General features: G+C 38.9%; 1 protein-coding gene across 5 annotated transcripts in view; it reads right to left on the reverse strand.

Annotated features, from left to right (window-relative positions):
* The window catches only part of REC114 (REC114 meiotic recombination protein), a 172,110-nt gene that overhangs the window by 14,115 nt on the left and 137,155 nt on the right, over positions 1-20,840 (reverse strand). For 4 of the 5 annotated variants that reach the window (XM_042988432.1, XM_042988431.1, XM_042988428.1 and 1 more), the window contains one exon: positions 2,882-2,965. The exons of the other annotated variant lie outside the window; for it this stretch is intronic. In XM_042988432.1, coding sequence (XP_042844366.1) covers positions 2,882-2,965 — 84 coding nt within the window. The remainder of the gene's footprint in view (positions 1-2,881; positions 2,966-20,840) is intronic. 5 annotated transcript variants of the gene reach the window in all.

Consider the following 20,840-nt stretch of genomic DNA (forward strand, 5'->3'; position numbering starts at 1 on the left):
AATCAAGAGTCAGACGTTTAACCGAGCCACCCAGACGCCCCAATAGTTATTTACTTTGGGGAGAGAGAGTGTGTGGGTGGGCGGGTGTAGAGTGAGTAGGGAAGAGCAGAGAGAGAAGGAGAGAGAATCCCAAGCAGGCTCCACGCTGTCAGCATGGAGTCTGACACAGGGCTTGATCTCATGAACCATGAGATCATGAACTGCGCCAAAATTTAAATGATACGCCCTATTAGAATTTGGATAAATGAGCATTCTTACATACCACTAGTTCTGTAGAAACAGAAACAACCTACAGAGAGGGCAAATGTACAAGATAAATATATATTCTAGGCTTCTGTCTCAAGAGCCCTGCAAATAAATCCTTATGAAAATCAAAACATTTTTATAATAGTGGAAACGTGGGGATTAGTTAACTGAATTATGTTGCATCCAAACAATAAAATGCTAGGTAGCCACAAACAATCACATTTTCAAAGACTAAGAAATGACTTGGTATAATATTCCTGACATAATGTTACATGACAAGAGGGCAGGATACAAAGTACTCTGTATACTACAATCCCAAGTTTATAAATTATCTATACAGCAGACACAGGGTTCATTGCCATGAGCTGATACATACAAGAGGCTGGAAAAGCCAAGCACTCATTTTGCTAATATTAGCAGATTGGAATTGGCCACATTACATTGTCTGGTCCATGAGACATAAGTAGACATATTCTAGGGGTTGTGCAAGGTGGAAGCCTCATAGAAAGTTTATGCTTTCCTTACGAAAGGGACAGATGAAGCTGGTTTTCCTTCAATAGACATTCAATAGAGCTATAGCAACCATTTTGCAAATGTGAGGGAGAGGCCAAGGAATTGCTAAGATGTTGACCTTGGCACTGTGAAATTGCTGAGCCAAAGCTACCACCTCCCTATTTCTGTTATTTAGTGAAAAAAAAAATACACCCCTAATTTTGGGGGCCACTATGTCTGGATTTTTCTGTCATGTGCATTTAAATGCTATCTTGACATAATATACCTGCCACATAGCAACTTTAAAATGTTAATAATGATTATTTTTCAGTGGTCAAATTATGGTTGGTTTTTATTTTACTCTTTATAGTTAAAAATTGTAATAGTATATATCAGGAAAAAATTAGAACTCACATATCAGACATATGGCACGGTGTAACTTTTAGAAAGACATGTACAGTTGACTCTTGCAATGTGGGAGTGAGGAGTGCTGAAATTCCGAGTAGAACTTGTGACTCCCCCAGAACTTAGCTACTAATAGCCTACTATTAACAGGAAGCTTACTGATAACATAAACAGTCAATTAACACATTTTATACGTTACATGTGTATATATTGTATTCTTAGAATGAAGTAAGCTAGAGAAAAGAAACTGTTAAGAAAATCATAAGGAAAATACATTTATAGTGCCGTACGGTATTTATCAGAAAAAAAAAAAAGCCCCAAGTTCAAACCTGCGAGTTCAAACTCATGTTGTTCTGGCATGACACAGTCCCAGGCTGGGAGTCAGAAGATAAGTCGGTGGCCCAGTTCTCTGACAGCCAGTTACAACCTTGACAATTGGCATAAGTTGAATTCTGTGCCCTCATACATAAATGAAAAGAGGGGCTCTTGAGTATGTGCTCCAGACCCCTTTGGCAATCTGGTGAAGCCAGTGAATTGCTTCCCAAAACAATGTGTATGTGTGTGTTTTAATAAAGTTTATTTATTTATTTTGAGAGAGCAGAGCCTGTCATTGCAGCCCAGTGTAGGGCTTGAACCCACAAAGTGTGAGATCAAGACCTGAGCCGAAACCAAGAGTCAGACACTCAACCGACTGAGCCACCCAGCTCTCCCTACCCCAGCACCCCCCTCGCCCCCCGTCAAAACAATGTTTTTAATCACATAAAATACATTGGATTATAAAGGAAACCAATTATACTGAAGTAGTTTACTACAATATTAAAACACTAATTTGTGAATTAACAATACATATGCTTAACACATAACTAAAAAGCTCTAGCAGAGGGACTAATCACCACCATAATTCTGAGGCAGTGATGAGCCTGACACTGAAGATACCTGTGATGCGGCATGAAAGTAGCTGATTTCTACTGGGGCAAAGGTCTAATACGACTGGGCTCTGATGCCTACATTCATAGATGAAGGAAATGATACATCTCAGTTAGGTGTCAGTGAATACGCAGTTCATGGTCTCCTGAATTCTTTAAGGACCCTTTGGAGGGTCTGTGAACCCCAGGCTAAGACCCTTCTATTAGGTGCTCTGTTAGATGCTCTTCCAACTCAGTCTATGAGCCCATGAAAAATTAGGAGCTTTCACCTAAATTTCAATATTATCTACTTGGTGAATGTTAACAGATTTTTTTTTTTTTACAGTTATTTCTGAAAGAAAATAATCCAGGTGATTAGTCTGTATTGTATGTTTCTCTGATGAGGATCATTCTTTATGTTTAATGCAGCTAGGAAGCAAGTAAAAGGAAAATTTTTGAATAGTGAAAAGGGAAAATGAAAAGACACAGTAAAGCATTCGAAAATAGTAAGACAAACAATGATGTACCCCACATCCTCGCAGTTTGTGCCTGGGGACTGGAGAATGGTTGCACGGCTCTGTCAGACAGGCATCGACAGATCAAAGCCCTGGCTCTTCAGCAACACCCTCTTCCTAACTAGGCTTCTGCCTTTCTACACACCTTGTTTCATGTTATGTTCCCAATACAAACCTTTCTTAAACATACATATTCTTCCCAGTACCATTTCCCCTGCAAACAGAAGCTCCCGCACTCACTCCACCCCCATGCATAAGTTAGAAGATGACAAGGGTACGATCATTTGCTTAAAAATAGTTGGCTACACAGTATCTTGCCTTTATCGTTGTTCCAAACAAAAGACAATCCATGCGTCTCACAATCTTCAACCAGTTCTTGCTACCAATGAGTGAAAACCCTTCCTGAAACAAAATAATTAAGCACAATTAGCTGTAAGAAGCCAAAAGGGACATGGAGAATAGCTATGGTGCAGCTGCTTCCCATTGGAAAGTTGTAGACTGATTCTTAGATTAAGCAGAGTAGAAATGACTCAACATCACCCGTTGCCAAGGATGACCATTCCAGTAAGTCCTAAGGCTCTTCCTGCCTGATCAACAGTAACAGTCTCAGCTTTGCTTAAACTTTTCATACTGGAAATCAATAAAATATTAAAGATAGTTAATGTCCATAGTCATATTTGCTATAAAGTACATTTCTAGGATTTGCCAATATGTTGGTAATTCGATACATCCTTGTAAGTAAAGGATTTCCATTATAAGAATTTATTAACTTATCTGACACGTCTAACTACACAGAGTTCTCTTCATGAGAATCTCATTTTCCGATTCCTACAAATGGAAAAATCGAAGCAACTTGTTTTTGGATGCTGAATGTCTAGTTCTTCATTTCAATCTGAAAGAAGAAAAGGCAAAGAGGGCAGTAGAGGGCACACTAGTCTCAAAAGAGAGATGGCAGTTAGATCTTTATGGTAGAAAGATGAGCTTTTTCTGCAGCTTATTAACAGTAAACAATTGATTATTTAACCATTATGGTCACTCATAAGCTCCAATTATGTCAGTGGATTTCCTCAGTTAAGAAGCCTGTCAAGTTAGAATGTGTTTAGGCTCCACTAATACTAATCCAGGGAACTGAAAATCTAGCAGTATACAAATCCTGCCTACACTGCCTGTCTACCTTGTAGTGTTAATCCACCAGAGCCAGGGAAGGCTGCTGGAAGAATCTGAGAAAACTCCTACTTTTAGAAAACAAAAGAAAATGTCCCTTATAAATAATGAACCCTCATAGAGTCTCTCTTCCTAAATCTGTATCTGGTGAAACCACAACTTCCAGAGAAATGGAGAGCCGGGGAAAACTGTGTGTTAATTCCTTGGCATTTTCATTTGAAAAAGAAAAAAAAAACATGCTGATTCTAAGAGTTTCATCATTAGTTAGTAGCTTTTATTTTTTTAGTGAAAAAAGGCAAACCACCTGTGATTTCTTAAAACTCAGAATTAGCAAAAAGAAATGTGTTCACTATCAGATCCTAAACATGTAGATACTGTAGTGTAAAACAGCAGTATACGAAGACCCTGCCACTCACACACATTGTTGGTGGAAAGTGCAAGCTGGTACAACTCTTATGGAGCATGATTTGGCAATATCAGGATTACCAACACAGTACTCTCTAACCCAGCAACTCCAATCCTGGGAATTCATTTCACAGATCAATCTGCACACATGGGAAGTGATGCATGGACAAGGTTAAGCATTTCTGCATTTCTAACAGTAAAAGACTGGAAGCAATTCAAGTATACATCAATAGTGGGCTGGTTCAATATGGTACTCTACAACAGAGTACTATACAACTGTACAAAAATAATGCTCTATATCAGTGCTGTTCAGTAGAAATATAATTTGAGCCACATATGTAATTTTACATTTTCTAATAGCCACATTTTATAAGAAGTTGGTAAAACTTTAATATTTTAATTAACTTAATATGTCAAAACATGTCAACATGTAAACACTATAAAACATTACGGCAGTGTAAAAAAAAAATGAAACTAAGTCTCTGAAACCCAGTGTGTTTTACACTTAAAACCACATCTTAATTTGGATGCTGCATTTTTGATGGCTGAAGTGAAAGGTCATTCTACCAAAATAACGTTTAATGGGAAAATAATTTACACTGCTTCCATTTTAAAATCTAAATTTAAATTTAAATTCTGGTTTTCATTTCACATTTCGGGTGCTCAGTAGCCACTTATGGCCAGTCTGTTGCTGCCTTCTCAGACAGTGCAGTTCTATGATACGTACTAATCTCTAAGGTATATTGTTCAGCAAAAAGCAAGTGACAGAACGGTGTCCACAATATAGTACATTTTGATAAGAAAAGGAGGAAACATACAAAGTATATTCTTATTATTTGCTTATATTTACATTAAAAAGAAATTAGAAGGATTAGTATAGACTAAGAAAAAAAGCTATCTGTACAGAGTGGGAGTAAACAGTGCAGATGGGGGCAGGGGTTGGAGTAAGATTTTTTACTCTATGTCTTTTTTTGAAAAAATATTTATATTTTGGGAAAGTGCAAGTGGTGGAGGGGCAGAGAGAATGGGACAGAGGCTCTGAAGCAGGTTCTGCGCTGACAGGCTGACAGCAGTGAGCCCGATATGGGGCTCAAACTCACAAACTGTGCGTTCATGACCTTAAGCCGAAGTTGGGCGCTCAACTGACTGAGCCATCCAGGTGCCCCTACCCTATGTCTTTTTATATTGCTTTGTGTTTTGAACTACATAAGCCTGTTAAGCATTTATGTGGGAATATCTGTGAAAACAAGGACACCCATTCCAATATGGCAAAAACTCAAGGAAGAGGTAGAAGACCTAAAGAAATGATAAATCCATGGGAACTCTGTACAATTTTTATAACTTTTCTGTAAATCCCAAACTATTCTAGAATAAAAAGCTGATTAAAAAAAAAAAAAAAAAAAAAAGAAAGAAATGAACCGCTCTTGGCCCTGCCCTGATCTCACCTGTTCCTGTCTCTAGTGCAGTTTGGGCTCTAAGGGACATCTTCACTGGCCTGCTCCACAGATCTCTCCATGTAAGCTTGTCCAGCTGGATCTCGACAGTTGTCCTCCGCACACATTGCCATTCTACACGGTGTTGCCTTAGTAAATGGCATCATGCATACCTGCCTGTCACCCAAACGATCACTGGGCATTATGCTTGACTCCTCCTTTCCTCACTCCTCCCTCAACACCAAGAAGTCCTCAAGTCTCCGAGATCCTACCCCCAAACAGCTTCCTCACCCACCATTCTCCCCACGTACACTGCCACTGCTGCAGCAGGCCACCACCAGTTGTCCCCAGAATTGCCACACGATCCTTGGATCTGGTCCCCAGATCCCCTGGTCCCCTAGAAATTAGGTCCAGGCCTAGTTTCTCCATCTATCTGTGCTACTGCCAGAACAGTACTTTGTAAAACAAGCATCAGATGAAGTCATTCCCTTTCGATGCCACCGCCTCATCATCCCCTCCCTCACTGCCTGCAAGAAGCACCTGCCAGATAGAGTTCAAATTCCTCAGTGCATGTAAATTTCTAACATTTGGCTTCTGCCTTTCATGTGTGATTATTTCCTTTAATTCTCATCTAAACGCTGTACCGGAGCCCATACAAAGCTCCCTGAAGTTCTGCAAATGCACCATGCTCCTCACACCTGGATTTTGTTGTACAGCTCACTTCTGAAATGGCTTCCTTTTTCACTGATTTTTGAAAACGCAGCTTTATCTTCACAATTCCCCGAGACTAAGTGGGCTGACCTCAGAATTCTGTGCTCTCAAAGGATCTTGTACTTACCTCATAAGTGGTTACATTTCATAAACTGAGGAGGAATCTCTGAGCAGGCAAGGCAGGTTCTAGAATGTGTCTCATTACCCCCTTGAGATCCCAGCAACTAGCACAATGTTTAGCAAATGCTACTGGATCCACCCCAGTGGCCGCTCCACTTAGGACTCTGTGCAGTGGCCATGTGGGGAAAAGTGGTGTCTCCTCCCTGACAGTGTCTCTCATTCAAGCCATGTTAGAGCCCGTCATAAAACCTGTCCAAACCATTTGCCTTAGAACTTTGTATATGTCTTCTCTCTGCCTCTCCCCCTGATGTTTTTTCTAATTAACCTCCAATCATTATTCATTTCATCCCTAACCTCACTTGGGTCACGCTGTTAGACTTTCTCATAGCACACACAGCACTGATCACAGTTGGTGTGTCTGTAGTGATTATTTGCTTTATGTCTATTTTTTCCCTCATTGTAAGCCCCATGCAGGCAGGGGCTATATTTGTTTTTTGCTCACTACTGGATATATACCACCCATAATAGTGTTTGACACTGGAAGATGCTTCAGTGAGTTTTCAGTGAATGAAAGAATGAAGCTCTTTCTTAAAATTAACAGAATATTTCATGCCAGTATTTCTTGGGAACAACGAAGCCCATACATTTATTACCTGTCCAATGATGCAGAACATCTTACTTTTATTTGACTCATACCAATCTTGTTGAAGATTCAAAAAGTGCTTTTTCATCCTAATGTTTTGGGCTTTAATAAAGAAGCCTGTGTACCTAACCACTTGCCATTCATATATTCGTAGATTTTAATAATGCATCTCCCTGTCTCTGAAAATCCACCTCTTTGAATCTCCTTTAAGGGCTTATCCATCTGATAAATTCAGTTTAGCTCAACTGATAGCTCCTGTATGCAGCCTCTCCTGACTTTCTCGGATAGTTAAGTAAACCTGCTCTGTGCACCTACAGCACACTGTACCAGCTGCTACTAAAGACTCACCATCACTGAGCTCTACTACGGCGGACTACTGTGCTATAGGTTAAAAAGACACAGAAGCTGCCTAAGGGCAGGGAAGAATGCATCAGAATCACCCAGGGAGCTGCTCCTCCTGGTGCTCAGGATACTGTTCCATCACCTGGTCAAAAACCACTGCCATAAGAAGCCACTGCTACCTGATGAGAGTCTGCCATATCCCTTTGAAGTGCTGGGTGGTGGAAAATGGTTAGGAATTAACAGCATAGGGTAAGAGGGGGAAAAAGAGAGGAGTACTCTAAGAAATGCAAAATTTACCACCGACGAAAGAATAGAGCCAAAACTAAGAAGTCATGTCGAAGATAGAGGCATGCAGAAGCTAAAGGGAATAAGACTCTCAAATAGAGAATGATCGACAGTGTCAGGTGATGCACAGGGATGGAGTGAAAATAAGGGCTATGAAGTCTGCACTGAATTCAGCAGGTGGGACTAGATGCTACTAGGTCTGTGTATATGTCACTCTACCTCACTCTCCTTCTAGATCCCACTTTATTGCAAACTCCATGAGACCAAGAATTGTTTCATTCATCTTTGTATCTTGCGTGTCTATTGAATTAAAAAAGGAGTGCCAATCTCTGGCCCCCTCACCCCCGCCAGTCCTCTGATCATCCTGTAGTCTATTCCCTCCTGCTGTCCAGCTCCAGCACAGTCTCTCTGCAGTGGCACAAAGCCACATGATTCCAAGGGGCACCATACCACACTTTTGTATATATAAACAGAACCGCAAACTTTGATTTTCAAGTATTATAAATTACAAAGTTCATTTCTAGATTTTAGTTATCCACCTTCTCCTTGGCCTCCATTACCATAAATAATTAACAGTTACCAGAAAGGAAGCCAATCAAAAGAAAGGAAAAAGGAACTAATTAATGGAGAGGTCAGAGGTAGACAATGTGATATCCAAGAATGATGGCGGGGTTGGGGGCGGAGAGAGGGTGGGAACCTACACCTTCACCCTGACTAAACTGTTTCCCTTGCTGTCGATTCTATTACTGAACTAGTTTCGTTAGTGGTTCAGACTCCTCTCAGGTCTGAGCAGGCAAGCCATGAGGGCATCATGGGGGTCGTCACATTTAGCTAAGTAAATTAGCTTTCAAACCATGCCAGATATGATCATAAGTGCTGTGAAAGAACAGCAGCTTACTTTTATGGAAGTAACAATTAAAAAATGCTCACACCTGCTACAAATACTCTGATTCAGAGGAAAACAGCAGAGGAGAATATGGTTACAAAAATAACTCGATGACTAACCATTAGACAACCTACCTAGTCCTCAACCCCAGAACACCCAAAGGGCTTCTTGATGAATGTGAGGTGTTTAGGTGCCAGGTGATGTATTTAAAAACTAGATCCTATCTTAAATTTCAGAGTTGTGTTTCTGACTCACTTTGCCTGGAGCTCAAGGTCTGTGAGGTTCAAGTTACATTGAAGATAGGAAAAAAATATCCATGATACAAGAGCCGCTACAAAATATGAAGATGACAATGTGCACAGAGAAGAAAGCAAGAAAAAGGACTGGGATCTTTAAAAATTAATTTTTCGGGGGACGCCTGGGTGTCTCAGTCGGTTAAGCGTCCGACTTCAGCTCAGGTCACGATCTCGCGGTCCGCGGGTTCAAGCCCCGCGTCGGGCTCTGGGCTGATGGCTCAGAGCCTGGAGCCTGCTTCCGATTCTGTGTCTCCCTCTCTCTCTGCCCCTCCCCCGTTCATGCTCTGTCTCTGTCTCAAAAATAAATAAATGTTAAAAAAAATTTTTTTTTTTTAAATTAATTTTTCGGGATGCCTGGGTGGCTTAATCGGTTAAGCATCTGACTTTGGCTCAGGTCATGATCTCACGGTCTGTGAGTTCGAGCCCCGCGTCAGGCTCTGTGCTGACAGCTCAGAGCCTGGGGCCTGCTTCGGATTCTGTGTCTCCCTCTCTCTCTGCCCCTCCCTTGCTCATGCTCTTCCTCTCTCTGTCTCAAAAATAAATAAAAACATTAAAAAAATTTTTTTAAATAAAAATTAATTTTTCAATAATCATAACCAATTACTTATTAAGCTAATAAAAGGGAAAAGATAAAAACATCTAGTTTGAGCATTACAATTTTAAATTATTTTTTAATTTGGGGCACCTGGGAGGCTCAGTTGGTTAAGCATCTGACTTCAGCTCAGGTCATGATCTCCCAGTCCATGAGTTTGATCCTGCTGACAGCTCAGAGCCTGGAGCCTGCTTCAGAGTCTGTGTCTCCCTCTCTCTCTGCCCCTCGCCCCACTCGCGCTCTCTCTCTCTCAAAAATAAACAAACATTAAAAAATAATTTTTAATTCAAGTATAATTAACATACCATGTTACATTGGTTTCAGGTATACAATATGATTCAACAATTCTGTACATTACTCAGCGACTATCAAGATGAGTGTACCCTTAATCCTCTTCAACTATTTGCATCCCCCCACCTCCCCGTTGGCAGCCATCTGCTTGTTCTCCGTATTTAACAGTCTGTGTTTTTGTCTTTTCTTTCTTTGTTCATTAGTTTGTTTCTTAAATTTCACATGAGTGAAATCATTTGGTTTTTGTCTTTGTCTTATTTCACTTAGCATAATACTCTGCAGGTCCATCCATGTTGTTGCAAATAGGAAGATCTCATTCTTTTATGTGGCTGAGAAATACACCATTGTGTATATATATACCACTTCTTTATCCACTCACTTAATGATGGACACTTGGGCTGCTTCCATAACTTGGCTATTGTAAAGCCACAATAAACATAGGGGTGCACATATCCCTTCAAATTACTGTTTTCATATTCTTTGGGTAAATACCCAGTAGAGGAATTACTGGGTCTTATATTAATTTTTAATTTTTTGAGAAATCTCCATACTGTTTTTCACAGTGGCTGCACCAGTTTGCATTCCCACCAACACTGAACCAGGGTTCCTTTTTGTCCATATCCTTTTTTGGTTTTCTTTTGTTTTTGATTTTAGCTATTCTGATAGGTGTGTGGTGATACTTCACTGTAGTTTTGATTTGCATTTCCCTAATGATGAGTAATGCTGAGCATCTTTTCATGTGTCTGTTGGCCATCTGTGTCTTCTTTGGAAAAATGTCTCTTCCTGCCTTCTACCCATTTTTAAATTGGATTATAACCTCTTATCAGATATGTCTTTGCAAATATCTTCTCCTATTCCATAGGTTGCCTTTTAGTTTTGTTGACTGTTTTCTTTGCTGTGCAGAAGCTTTTTGTTTTGATGTAGTCCCAATAGTTTCATTTTGCTTTTGTTTCTCTGGCCAAAGGAGGCACATGCAGAAAAATGTTGTTATGGCCAATGTCAGATAAATTATTGCCTTTTTTCTCTTCTAGGATTTTTATGGTTTCAGGTCTCTCATTTAGGTCTTTAATCCATTTTGAGTTTATTTTTCTGTATGGTATAAGAAAGTGGTCCAGTTACACTCTTTTGCATGTAGCTGTCTAGTTTTCCCAGCACAATTTATTGAAGCTGATTTTTTTCCCAATGCATATTCTTGCCTCCTTTGTCCTAGATTAACTGACCATAAAAGCGTGGGTTTATTTTTGGGCTTTCTATTCTGTTCCAATGATCTATGTGTCTATTTTTGTGCCAGTACTATACTATTTTGATTACTATAGCTTTGTACTGTACCATGAAATCTGGGATTGTGATACCTCCAGCTTTGTCCTTGTTCAAGATTGCTTTGGTTATTCAAGGCCTTTTGTGGTTCCATACAAATTAGGATTACTTCCTAGTTACGTGAAAAATGCTGTTGGTATTTTGATAGAGATTGCATTAAATCTGTAGATTGCTTTGACATTTTAACAGTATTTGTTCTCCGAATCCATGAGCATGGAATGTCTTCCCATTTGTCTGTGTCATCTTCAGTATCTTTCATCAATGTTTTATAGTTTTCAGAGTACAAGTCTTTCACCTCCTTGGTTAAAGTTTATTCCTGGGTAGTTTATTATTTTTGGTGCAATTATAAATGAGATTGTTTTCTTAGTTTCTCTTTCTGCTGTTTCATTATTAGTGTCTAGAAATACAATGGATTTATGTATATTAATTTTGTATCCTGCATCCTTAATGAGTTCATTTATCAGTTCTAGTAGGTTTTTTGGAGGAGTCTTTAGGGTTATCCATCTATCTATCTATATAGTGTCATGTCATCTGCAAATAGTGATAAATTTACTTCATCCTTACCAATGTGGATGCTTTTTATTGCTTTTTCTTGTCTGACTGCTGTGGCTAGGACTTCCAGTACTATCTTGAATAAAAATATTGACAGTGGGCATCCTTGTCTTCTTGTTCCTAACCTTAGGGGAAAAGCTCTCAGTTTTTCACCATTGAGTATGATGTTAATTGTGGGTTTTTCATAGATGGCCTTTATTATGTGGAGGTATGTTCCCTCTAAACCTACTTTGTTGAGAGCTTTTATCATGAATGGATGTTGTACTTTGTCAAATGCTTTTTCTGAATCTGCTGAAACGATCATATGGCTTTTATCCTCTTATTAATATGATGTATCATGTTGATTTGTGAATACTGAACCACTCTTGCATCCTGGGAATAAATCCCACTTGACTGCGGCAAATAATTTTTTTTTAATGTACTGTTGGGTTCAGTTTCCTAATATTTTGTTGAGGATTTTTGCATCCATGTTCATCAGAGATATTGGCCTGTACTTCATTTTCAGCAGTGTCTTTATCTGGTTTTGGTATCAGGGTAATGCTGGCCTCACAGAATGGCCTTTCTCTTATATTTTTTGGAATAGTTTGAGAAGAATAGGTATTATCTCCTCTTTAAATGTTTGGTAGAATTCACCTGTGAAGCCATCTGGTCTTGGACTTTGGTCTGTTGGGAGTTTTTGGTTACTGATTCAATTTCATTGCTGGTAATTGGTGTGTTCAAATTTTCTATTCCTTCCTGATTCAATTTTGGAAGGTTATATGTTTCTAGGTATTTATCCATTTCTTCTAGGCTGTCCAATCTGTTGACATATAATTTCTCATAATATTCTCATAATCCTTTGTATTTCTGTGGTGTTAGTTGTTATTTCTTCTCATTCCTTTCTGATACTGAGTCCTCTTTTTCTTTTTAATGACTGGCTAAAGGTTTATCAATTTTGTTGCTTTTTCAAAGAATCAGCTCCTGGTCTACTGTTCCTACTGTTTTTTTGTCTACTCTTTTTTTATTTCCTTCCTTCTACTGGTTTTGGGTTCTGTTTTTTCTAGCTTCTTTAGGTGTAAGGTTAGGTTATTAAAGATTTTTCTTGCTTTTTGAGGTAAGCCTATATTGCTATAAACTTCCCTCTTAGAACCACTTTTACTGCATCCCAAAGATTTTGGACCATTGTGTTTTTTAAAAATTTTTTTAATGTTTATTTTATTATTTTTGAGACAGAGAGAGACAGAGCATGAACGGGGGAGGGGCAGAGAGAGAGGGAGACACAGAATCGGAAGCAGGCTTCAGGCTCCGAGCCATCAGCCCAGAGCCCGATGCGGGGCTCAAACTCACGGACCGCGAGATTGTGACCTGAGCCGAAGTCGGACGCTTAACCGACTGAGCCACCCAGGCGCCCCTGGACCATTGTGTTTTAATTTTCACTTGTCTCCATGTACTTTTTGATTTCCTCTTTGATTTCTTGGTTGACCCATTTATTATTTTATAGCATGTTACTTAACCCCACTGTATTTATGTTCTTTCCATATTTTTTTCTTGTGGTTTATTTCTAGTTTCATAGTGTTGTGGTTAGAAAAGATGCATAATAGGACTTCAATCTTTTTGAGTTTGTTGAGTCTTGTTTTGTGGCCTAATAGGTAATTTATTCTGGAGAATTCTCCACGTGCACTTGAAAAAAATGTGTATTCCACTGTTTTAGGACAGAATGTTCTAAATATATCTTAGAACTATCTGGTCCAATGTGTCATTCAAAACCACCATTCCCTTGTTGATTTTCTGTTTGGATGATCTGTCCATTGATGTGGGTGTTAGTGTCCCTTACTATTACTGTATTACTATTGATTGCTTCCTTTATGTTTATGTATGTGGCTTTTTCCCATGTTGGGTGCATAATTGTTTACAATTACTATATCATGTTGAATTGTTCCCTTTATGATTATGCAGTGTCCTTGTCTCTTATTACAGTCCTTATTTTATAGTCTATTTTGTCTGATATAAGTACTGCTACCCTGGTTTCTCTTCACTTACATTTGCATGATAAATGCCTTTCTATCACTTCACTTTCAGTCTGCAAGTGTATTTTAGGTCTCAAATGAGTCTGTTGTAGGTAGCATATAGATGGATCTTCCTTTTTTATCTATTCCGTTACACTGTATCTTTTGATTGGAGCATTTAGTCCATTTAAACTCAAAGTAATTATTGATAGGGGTACCTGGGTGGCTCAGTTGGTTAAATGTCCGACTTAGGCTCAGGTTATGAACTCATGGCTAGTGAGTTTGAGGCCCCACATCGGGTTCTTTGCTGACAGCCTGGAGCCTGCTTCAGATTCTATCTCCATCTCTCTCTGCCCCTCCTTTACTCACACTCTCTCTCAAAAATAAACATTAAAAAATTAAATCAAAGTAATTATTGATACGTACATAGTTACTGCCATTTTGTTATTTGTTCTGTAGTTGTTTTGTAATTTTTCTCTACTCCTTTCTTCTCTTGTTCTCCTCTTTCAGTTTTGCTGCCTTTCTTTAGTGATATATGTAGATTCCTTTCTAATTTTTGCCTGCTATTGGTTTTCGATTTGTGTTTATCATTAGGTTTACATCTTATGCAAACAGGAGTCTATATTAAGTTGATGGTTGCTTAAGTTTGAACCCACTCTAAAAGTCTTAAATTTTTACTCCTCTTCCTACTGCCTCCACATTTTAGGTATATGGTGTCATACTTCATGTCCTTTTATTTTGTGAATCCCCTAATTTTTATTGACATATTTAATTTTACTCGTTTTGTGCTTCCTACCTTTCTGACTCATAATTATGGTCTTTCCTTTCCACTCAAAGAATCCCTTTTAACATATCTTGTAAGACTGGTTTAGTGGTGATGAATTCCTTCAGTTTTGTTTGGGAAACTCTTGATCTCTCCTAGTCTAAAAGATAGGCTTGCTGGATAGATTCTTCGTTGCAGGATTTTTTTTTCTTTCTTTCTTTCAGTACTTTGAATAGATCATGCCACTCCCTTCTGGCCTGCAAAGTTTCTGTTGAAAGATCAGCTGATAGTCTTATGGGGCTTCCCTTGTATGTAACTGTTATCTTTTGCTGCTTTTAAAATTCTCTCTTTATCATTACTTTTTGCCATTTTAATTACTATGTGTCTTGTTGTGGACCTCTTTGGGTTGATTTTGTTAGGGGATCTCTGTTTCTCCTGGATCTGGATATCGGTTTCCTTCCCCAGACTTGAGAAATTTTCTTCAAATAAATTTTCTGCTCCATTTTCTCTCTTCTCCTTCTGGGATCCCTATAATAAGAATGTTATTATGCTTGATGGTGTCAGAGTTCCCTTAATATATTCTCATTTTTTATTACCCTTTTTTCTTTCTCTTGTTCAACTTGATTGCTTTCCATTACTGTGTCCTCCAGATTGCAGATCTGTTCTGTTTCCTCTAGTCTACTATTTATTCCATCTAGTGTAGTTTTAATTTCAGTTACTGAGTTCTGCATCTCTGATTCTTTTTTATGTTTTCTGTTTTTTTTTTTTTTGTTGAGGGTCTCATTGAGGTCTTCCACTCTTTTCTTAAGTCCATTGAGTATTTTTATGACCATTATTTTAAATTCTCTATCAAGCATACTACTTATCTCCATTTTGTTTAACACTCTTGCTGTGATTTAAAAAAAATTTTCTTTAATGTTCATTTATTTCTGAAAGACAGAGAGAAACAGAGCATGAGCAGGGAAGGGGCAGAGAGGGAGGGAGACAGAATCCAAAGCAGGCTCCAGGCTCTGAGCTGTCAGCACAAAGCCCAATGCGGGGCTTGAACTCACAAACTGCAAGATCATGACCTGAGCTGAAGTCAGACGCTTAACCAACTGAGCCACCCAGGTGCCCCAATCTCTTGCTGTGATTTTTGTCCTGTTCTTTCATTTGGGACATATTTCTCTGCCTCCTCATTTTGCCTAACTCTCTGTGTTTGTTTCTATGTGTTAGGAAAGTCAGCTATGTCTTCAGCTCTTGAAAGTAGTGGCATTGGGGGCCTGGCTGGCTTAGCTGGTGAAGCATGTGACTCTTGATCTCAGGGTTGTGAATTTAAGCTCCATACTGAGTGTGGAATTACTTGAAAATAAAATCTTAAAAAAAGAAGTAAGTAGTAGCTTTATGAAGAAGTCCTGTAGTGCCCTGCAGTGCAATGTTCCTTGTTCACCAGAAACTGGCACTGTAGGGGTGTCTCCTATATGTGTTACATGTGTGTCCTACTGTTGTGGCTAAGCCACTTTTGCTTTTAGTCCAGTTGTCTTCAGTGGCTCTCTCTGCCTGTGTGGGGAGGGTTTGATCCCTGTGTTGTCAGTGGGCCAGTATGGGAGCACCTGGGGCTTGAGTTGGATCAGACCAGGCATCTTTCAGAGCTGTGGTCACAGTGAACTTCAGGCCACTCTTCCTGTGTTGTGCCCCAGGAAGCTTTCATTGATGGGCAGGGCCTATGGTCAGACCAGATGTCTTCCCAGCACACTGCTGGGGCTATGAACTGGTATATGTGGTTATCTTCCTCTCTCTCCAGGGTAGGCGTCATTTTGGAGTGGTACTGGCCCTGTCAGGGCTGCTTATCCTCTGCTCCACTTGTGGCACCACTTTGAACTTCTGCTGAGGGTGGGTTGGAGGCCCACAAAACATGGGGACAGGGTACACAGTGTTAGCAAAGTTTGCGCAGGTGGGCTATGAGAGGGGACCTGTAGCTGCTTTGGAGAACTGCTGAGGATGGGTTGGGGGGGGCAGGCCTGCAGAAGAGCAAGGGGACAGGGCATGCTATTAACAAACTATGTGGAGAGTGTTCATGCTACACTGGTCCCTTCATGTGTCCATGTATCTAGGCTGGGGTGAATACGAGGGAAATGGCACCATTAGCTCTTGCTCTTAGAAAAGTCTCCTAAACATCTCTGTCCCTCCAACACGTTTTGAGACTGGTAAATAAATTTCCCTCCCATTTTACATCCCACCCAGGTGTTCTTCAAACTGCTGCTTCTATGCTATATTTCAGTGGAACTGTTTGTTGTGCTCTTTAAGGGTGAGGACTCAGTTTCCTAATGCCCTCTGAGTCTCCCAAGGTCCATCCTTGGGATTTTTTTTTTTTTTTTGGTGTCTTTAAAAAAATTTTTTTAAACAATTTTTTAATTTATTTATTTTGAGAGAGGCAGAAAGAGAGAGAACAAGCAGGGAGGGGCAGAAAGAGACAGAGAATCCCAAGCAGGCTCCACACTGCCAGCAAGGAACCTGACACGGGACTTGAACTCACAAACTATGAGGTCATGACCTGAGCTTAAATCAAGAGTCAGATGCTCAACTGAATGAGCCACCAGGCACCCCTCGCTTATTTTTAAAGTTCTAGGTGTTAAGCTCCATTGACTGTCAGAACTCACAAAATTAAGCCCCTCTGGATTTCAAAGCCAAATGTTATGGAAATTCATCTTCTCAGCACAGGTCCCTATCTATGCCCAGGGTGCCTGGTGTGGGGTCTGCTCCTCTCCCCTCTCTGTGCCAACAGCATCCCTCCCTCCCGCAGATAGTCTCACAGGTTAGTTTGGTTCCCAACTGTGTCTCCACCCTTCCTATCCTTTATGATGTGGCCTCTCTTCTCTACATTTAGCTATGGAGAATCTATTCTGCCAGACTTTGGGTCATTTTCTGGGTTGTTTACACCAATGTGGGTGTTATCTAGGCATTTCCATGGGACAAGGTGAGCTTAGGACCCTCCTACCCTGCCCTACATCTACTCCTGTAAGTCCCTCTATCTTCATTTGAGGAACCTCCATACTGTTTTCCATAATGCGTGCACCAATTTGCATTCCTTGATGATTAGATTTTTAACTTACATTTGAATGTGGATGTTTCCCCTACATTCAGAAATATACAATATTGTGCCTACAGAAGAAATAATTGTCTTATTTGGAAGGAACTACTCCACACTTAGCATGAAGATAAACAAACCATATCATGTCTCAGACTGAGACAGTTCAAATGAACATGCCCATTCTGTAACTTACTTTAGAGTTATATTTTTCCTGATTTATAAGAGCTATAAACAGTTTGCTTTCATACTGAAAAACAGGCTGTTTGGAAGGCATATAGCAAATAAAAACTAATGAATAATGTCAATAAAATAGGAGTTACTATAATTTGAAATCTTTAACATCTAGAAATCAAATATGCTATGAAGTGTCACAATTTGTTCCAAAAATATTAATGAAAAATCTATTATGTGCCAGGTCCTATGATTAGCACTAGGCATCAAAGTCAAATAACACATGACCCCTGCCCTCAGTGACTCACAGGGAAATCAAACAATCATTTAACAGTAACAATCAATGTGGTAAATCCCATGTTTCTGCAGAAGCACAGAAAAGAGGCATTAGATTACAAGGCCCAGAGGATATGGCCCTTGAATCAATTTTTTAAAAACTTCTATTTTGAAATAACTGATTTATTTTTAAGTCTGTAACGTGGATTTTCAGACATTCACAACACTAAACAGTAAAATAGTATAATGAACCATCATGCACTCATCTTTCAGTCTCAACAATTTTCATAACATGGCCAATCTTTTATACCCACACCCAATAACTCCCACTCCTCAGATTATTCTGAATCAATTCCAGATATTCTGTAATATTCTGTAAATATTTCAGAATATACCTCTAAAAGCTAAGGACTCTTCCTAAAACATAACCACAAAATGGTTATCATAACTTTAAAAATGAGCAATTCCTTAATATCAAATATATTTCTCAATGTTCACATTTCTCTATTTTTTTTTTACAAGACTATTTTTAAGTAAACTCTACATTCAACATGGGGCTCAAACTCACAACCCCACTATCAAGAGTCGCATGCTGAGCCAGCCAGCCATCCTGATTTTTTTTGATTAGGGATCCAAATAAGATTCATATCTTGTGGTAACTGGTACATTTCTTAAGTGTCTTTCAAACTGTTGGTTCTTCCTTTTATCTCTTTTGTTCCCTTACATTTTTTTGTTGAAGAAACTGGGTCATTAGTCCTCTAGATCAGGGATCAGTAATTTTTTTTCTGTGAAGGGCCAGTGAGGAAATATTTTAGGCTTTGTAGGCTTTATAGTCTCTGTTGCAGTTACAACTCTACCACTGTAGCATGAACGTGGCCACAGACAACACAAAAACAAATGAACATGGCTGTGTTCCAACAAAACTTTATTTGTGGACACTGAACTTTGAATTTTATTTAATTTTCACATTTCATGATTTTTTTCAACCATTTAAAAATGTAAAAACTATTCCTAAATCATAAGCCATGCAAAAACAGGCCATGGGCCAGATCTGTCCCATGGGCCAAAGTTTGCCAAATCCTACTCTAGAGTTGTCCTCACTAAATTTTGCTATTGTATCCCTATGGTGTCTTTTAATACATGATTGTGATTTAATACATGGTAATACGTAATTGTGATTGGTAAACTGGTGGACCAGCAAGCTTGATCAGATTCAGTTTGGATTTTTTTTTCTTCAGATTTTGTGAGACTACCTCCTAGATGGCCATGTGTGATTGTGTAGGAATGTCTTCTCTTCCTTTTTGTGAATTAGCAGCCATTGACCATCCCTGCCCAGACCCACTAATTTCATCAGTGGTTGCAAAGTGATGCGTTAGTTTTCCATTCATTCTTCACTCATTTATGAACTGAAGTACATCAGCAAAGAGAAACTTTGCCTAATCAACTACTTTGTCACTCTAGGTAAAAACAGAAAAGGCAGGATAAATGCTTGCTTCTTTCATTTGTCAGCTTTCAAAATAATGAGATGGTTCCTTGGTATACTCCAATAATAACAATGAGGGGATTTTTTTTTTTTTAAGTATCATTTGAAACTCACAAATTCAAATATATTTGCTGTTTCAATTCATTGAACATGTATCCTAAGCTAGGCTGCCTCCCTGTTTCCTCCTGCACTGATGGTGATATCACACAGATCTTCAGCTGTCAGTGATTTAGCCTCCCCCATTCATATTTGGAGGGTCAAAGAAACGCCTAGTCACCTAGTTTTGTTGTAGATGTTATCCATGGGTCTTTGGCTTTGTAGTCTTATTTGATCTATTTTTATAGGATGATTTGAGGAGATTCAAAAGCTAGGATGCAATTTCTGGCCAAGAAAGAGTAAGAGGGTCAAAAATTATACTCCTGCCATAAACAACTAGAAAACAGGACAAACTATTAGAAACAGCTATTTTCAGACAATGGGAAGTAGGTAGTACAGGACTGTGATACTTCATAATTGGATAACAAATGAACTAAGCTCTAAGCAAATGGAGGGATATACATGTTCACAGACTGGATTATGATATTATTAAGATTCAATTCTCTCCTAGATGATATATAGATATAGTGAAATCCCAATTAAAATCTTGCAGAAATTTTTAGAAATTAATAAGCAGATTCTAAAATTCATACAGAAATGCAAAGGACCTAGCCTAGCTAAAACAAGCTTGAAAACAAAGTTGGAAGACTTACACCACCATCTTCAAGAGTATTATAAAATTAGAGTAATAAACACAACAAAATTTTAGCATAAGATTAAGAATATAGATCCTTGTCACAGAATAGAGTCCAGAAACAGACCCTGACATGCACAGGCAATTGATTTCAATAAAAGTGCCACAGTAACTCACTGAAGAAAGTACTGGGACTACAAAATTACTTATTTTGGGGGAAAAATAAACCTTGACTCATACCCTCATTCTATACACAAAAATTAACTGAAAATAAATCATAAGCCTAAACATACTAAAACTATAAAACTTCTAAAATAAAATACAGGAAAGAATCTTTGCAACCCTGGGGTAGGCAAAGAGTTCTTACACAGGACACAAAAAGTACAAGCCATAGAAGAATCAATAGTTCATAAATTAGAATTCATGAAAATTTTAAATCTTTAGCTCTTTGAAAGACAATGTTAAGAAAATTAAAAAGTAAGCCATAAACTGGGAGAAAATATTCACAATACACATATCTGACAAAGGACTTAAATCCAGAATATATAAAGGGAGGGGAGACTGCCTTTTGAAGAACAAGTTATTGGGTAAAGAAGCAGGTGGTGCAACACGCATGAAGGCAGAGAATCAAGAAATAACAGGGCATGATTCAGAAAGTGCACACTGTTCCATAAATGGTAGGAGGAATTTGTGCATACGTGGCAATGCAAGGAGAGGAGGCTGCAGACAGAGGTAGGTTCTTTGAAAAGGGCCTTTTATGCT

This window comes from Panthera tigris, chromosome B3 (assembly GCF_018350195.1).
Source record: "Panthera tigris isolate Pti1 chromosome B3, P.tigris_Pti1_mat1.1, whole genome shotgun sequence".
NCBI classification, from domain to species: domain Eukaryota; kingdom Metazoa; phylum Chordata; class Mammalia; order Carnivora; family Felidae; genus Panthera; species Panthera tigris.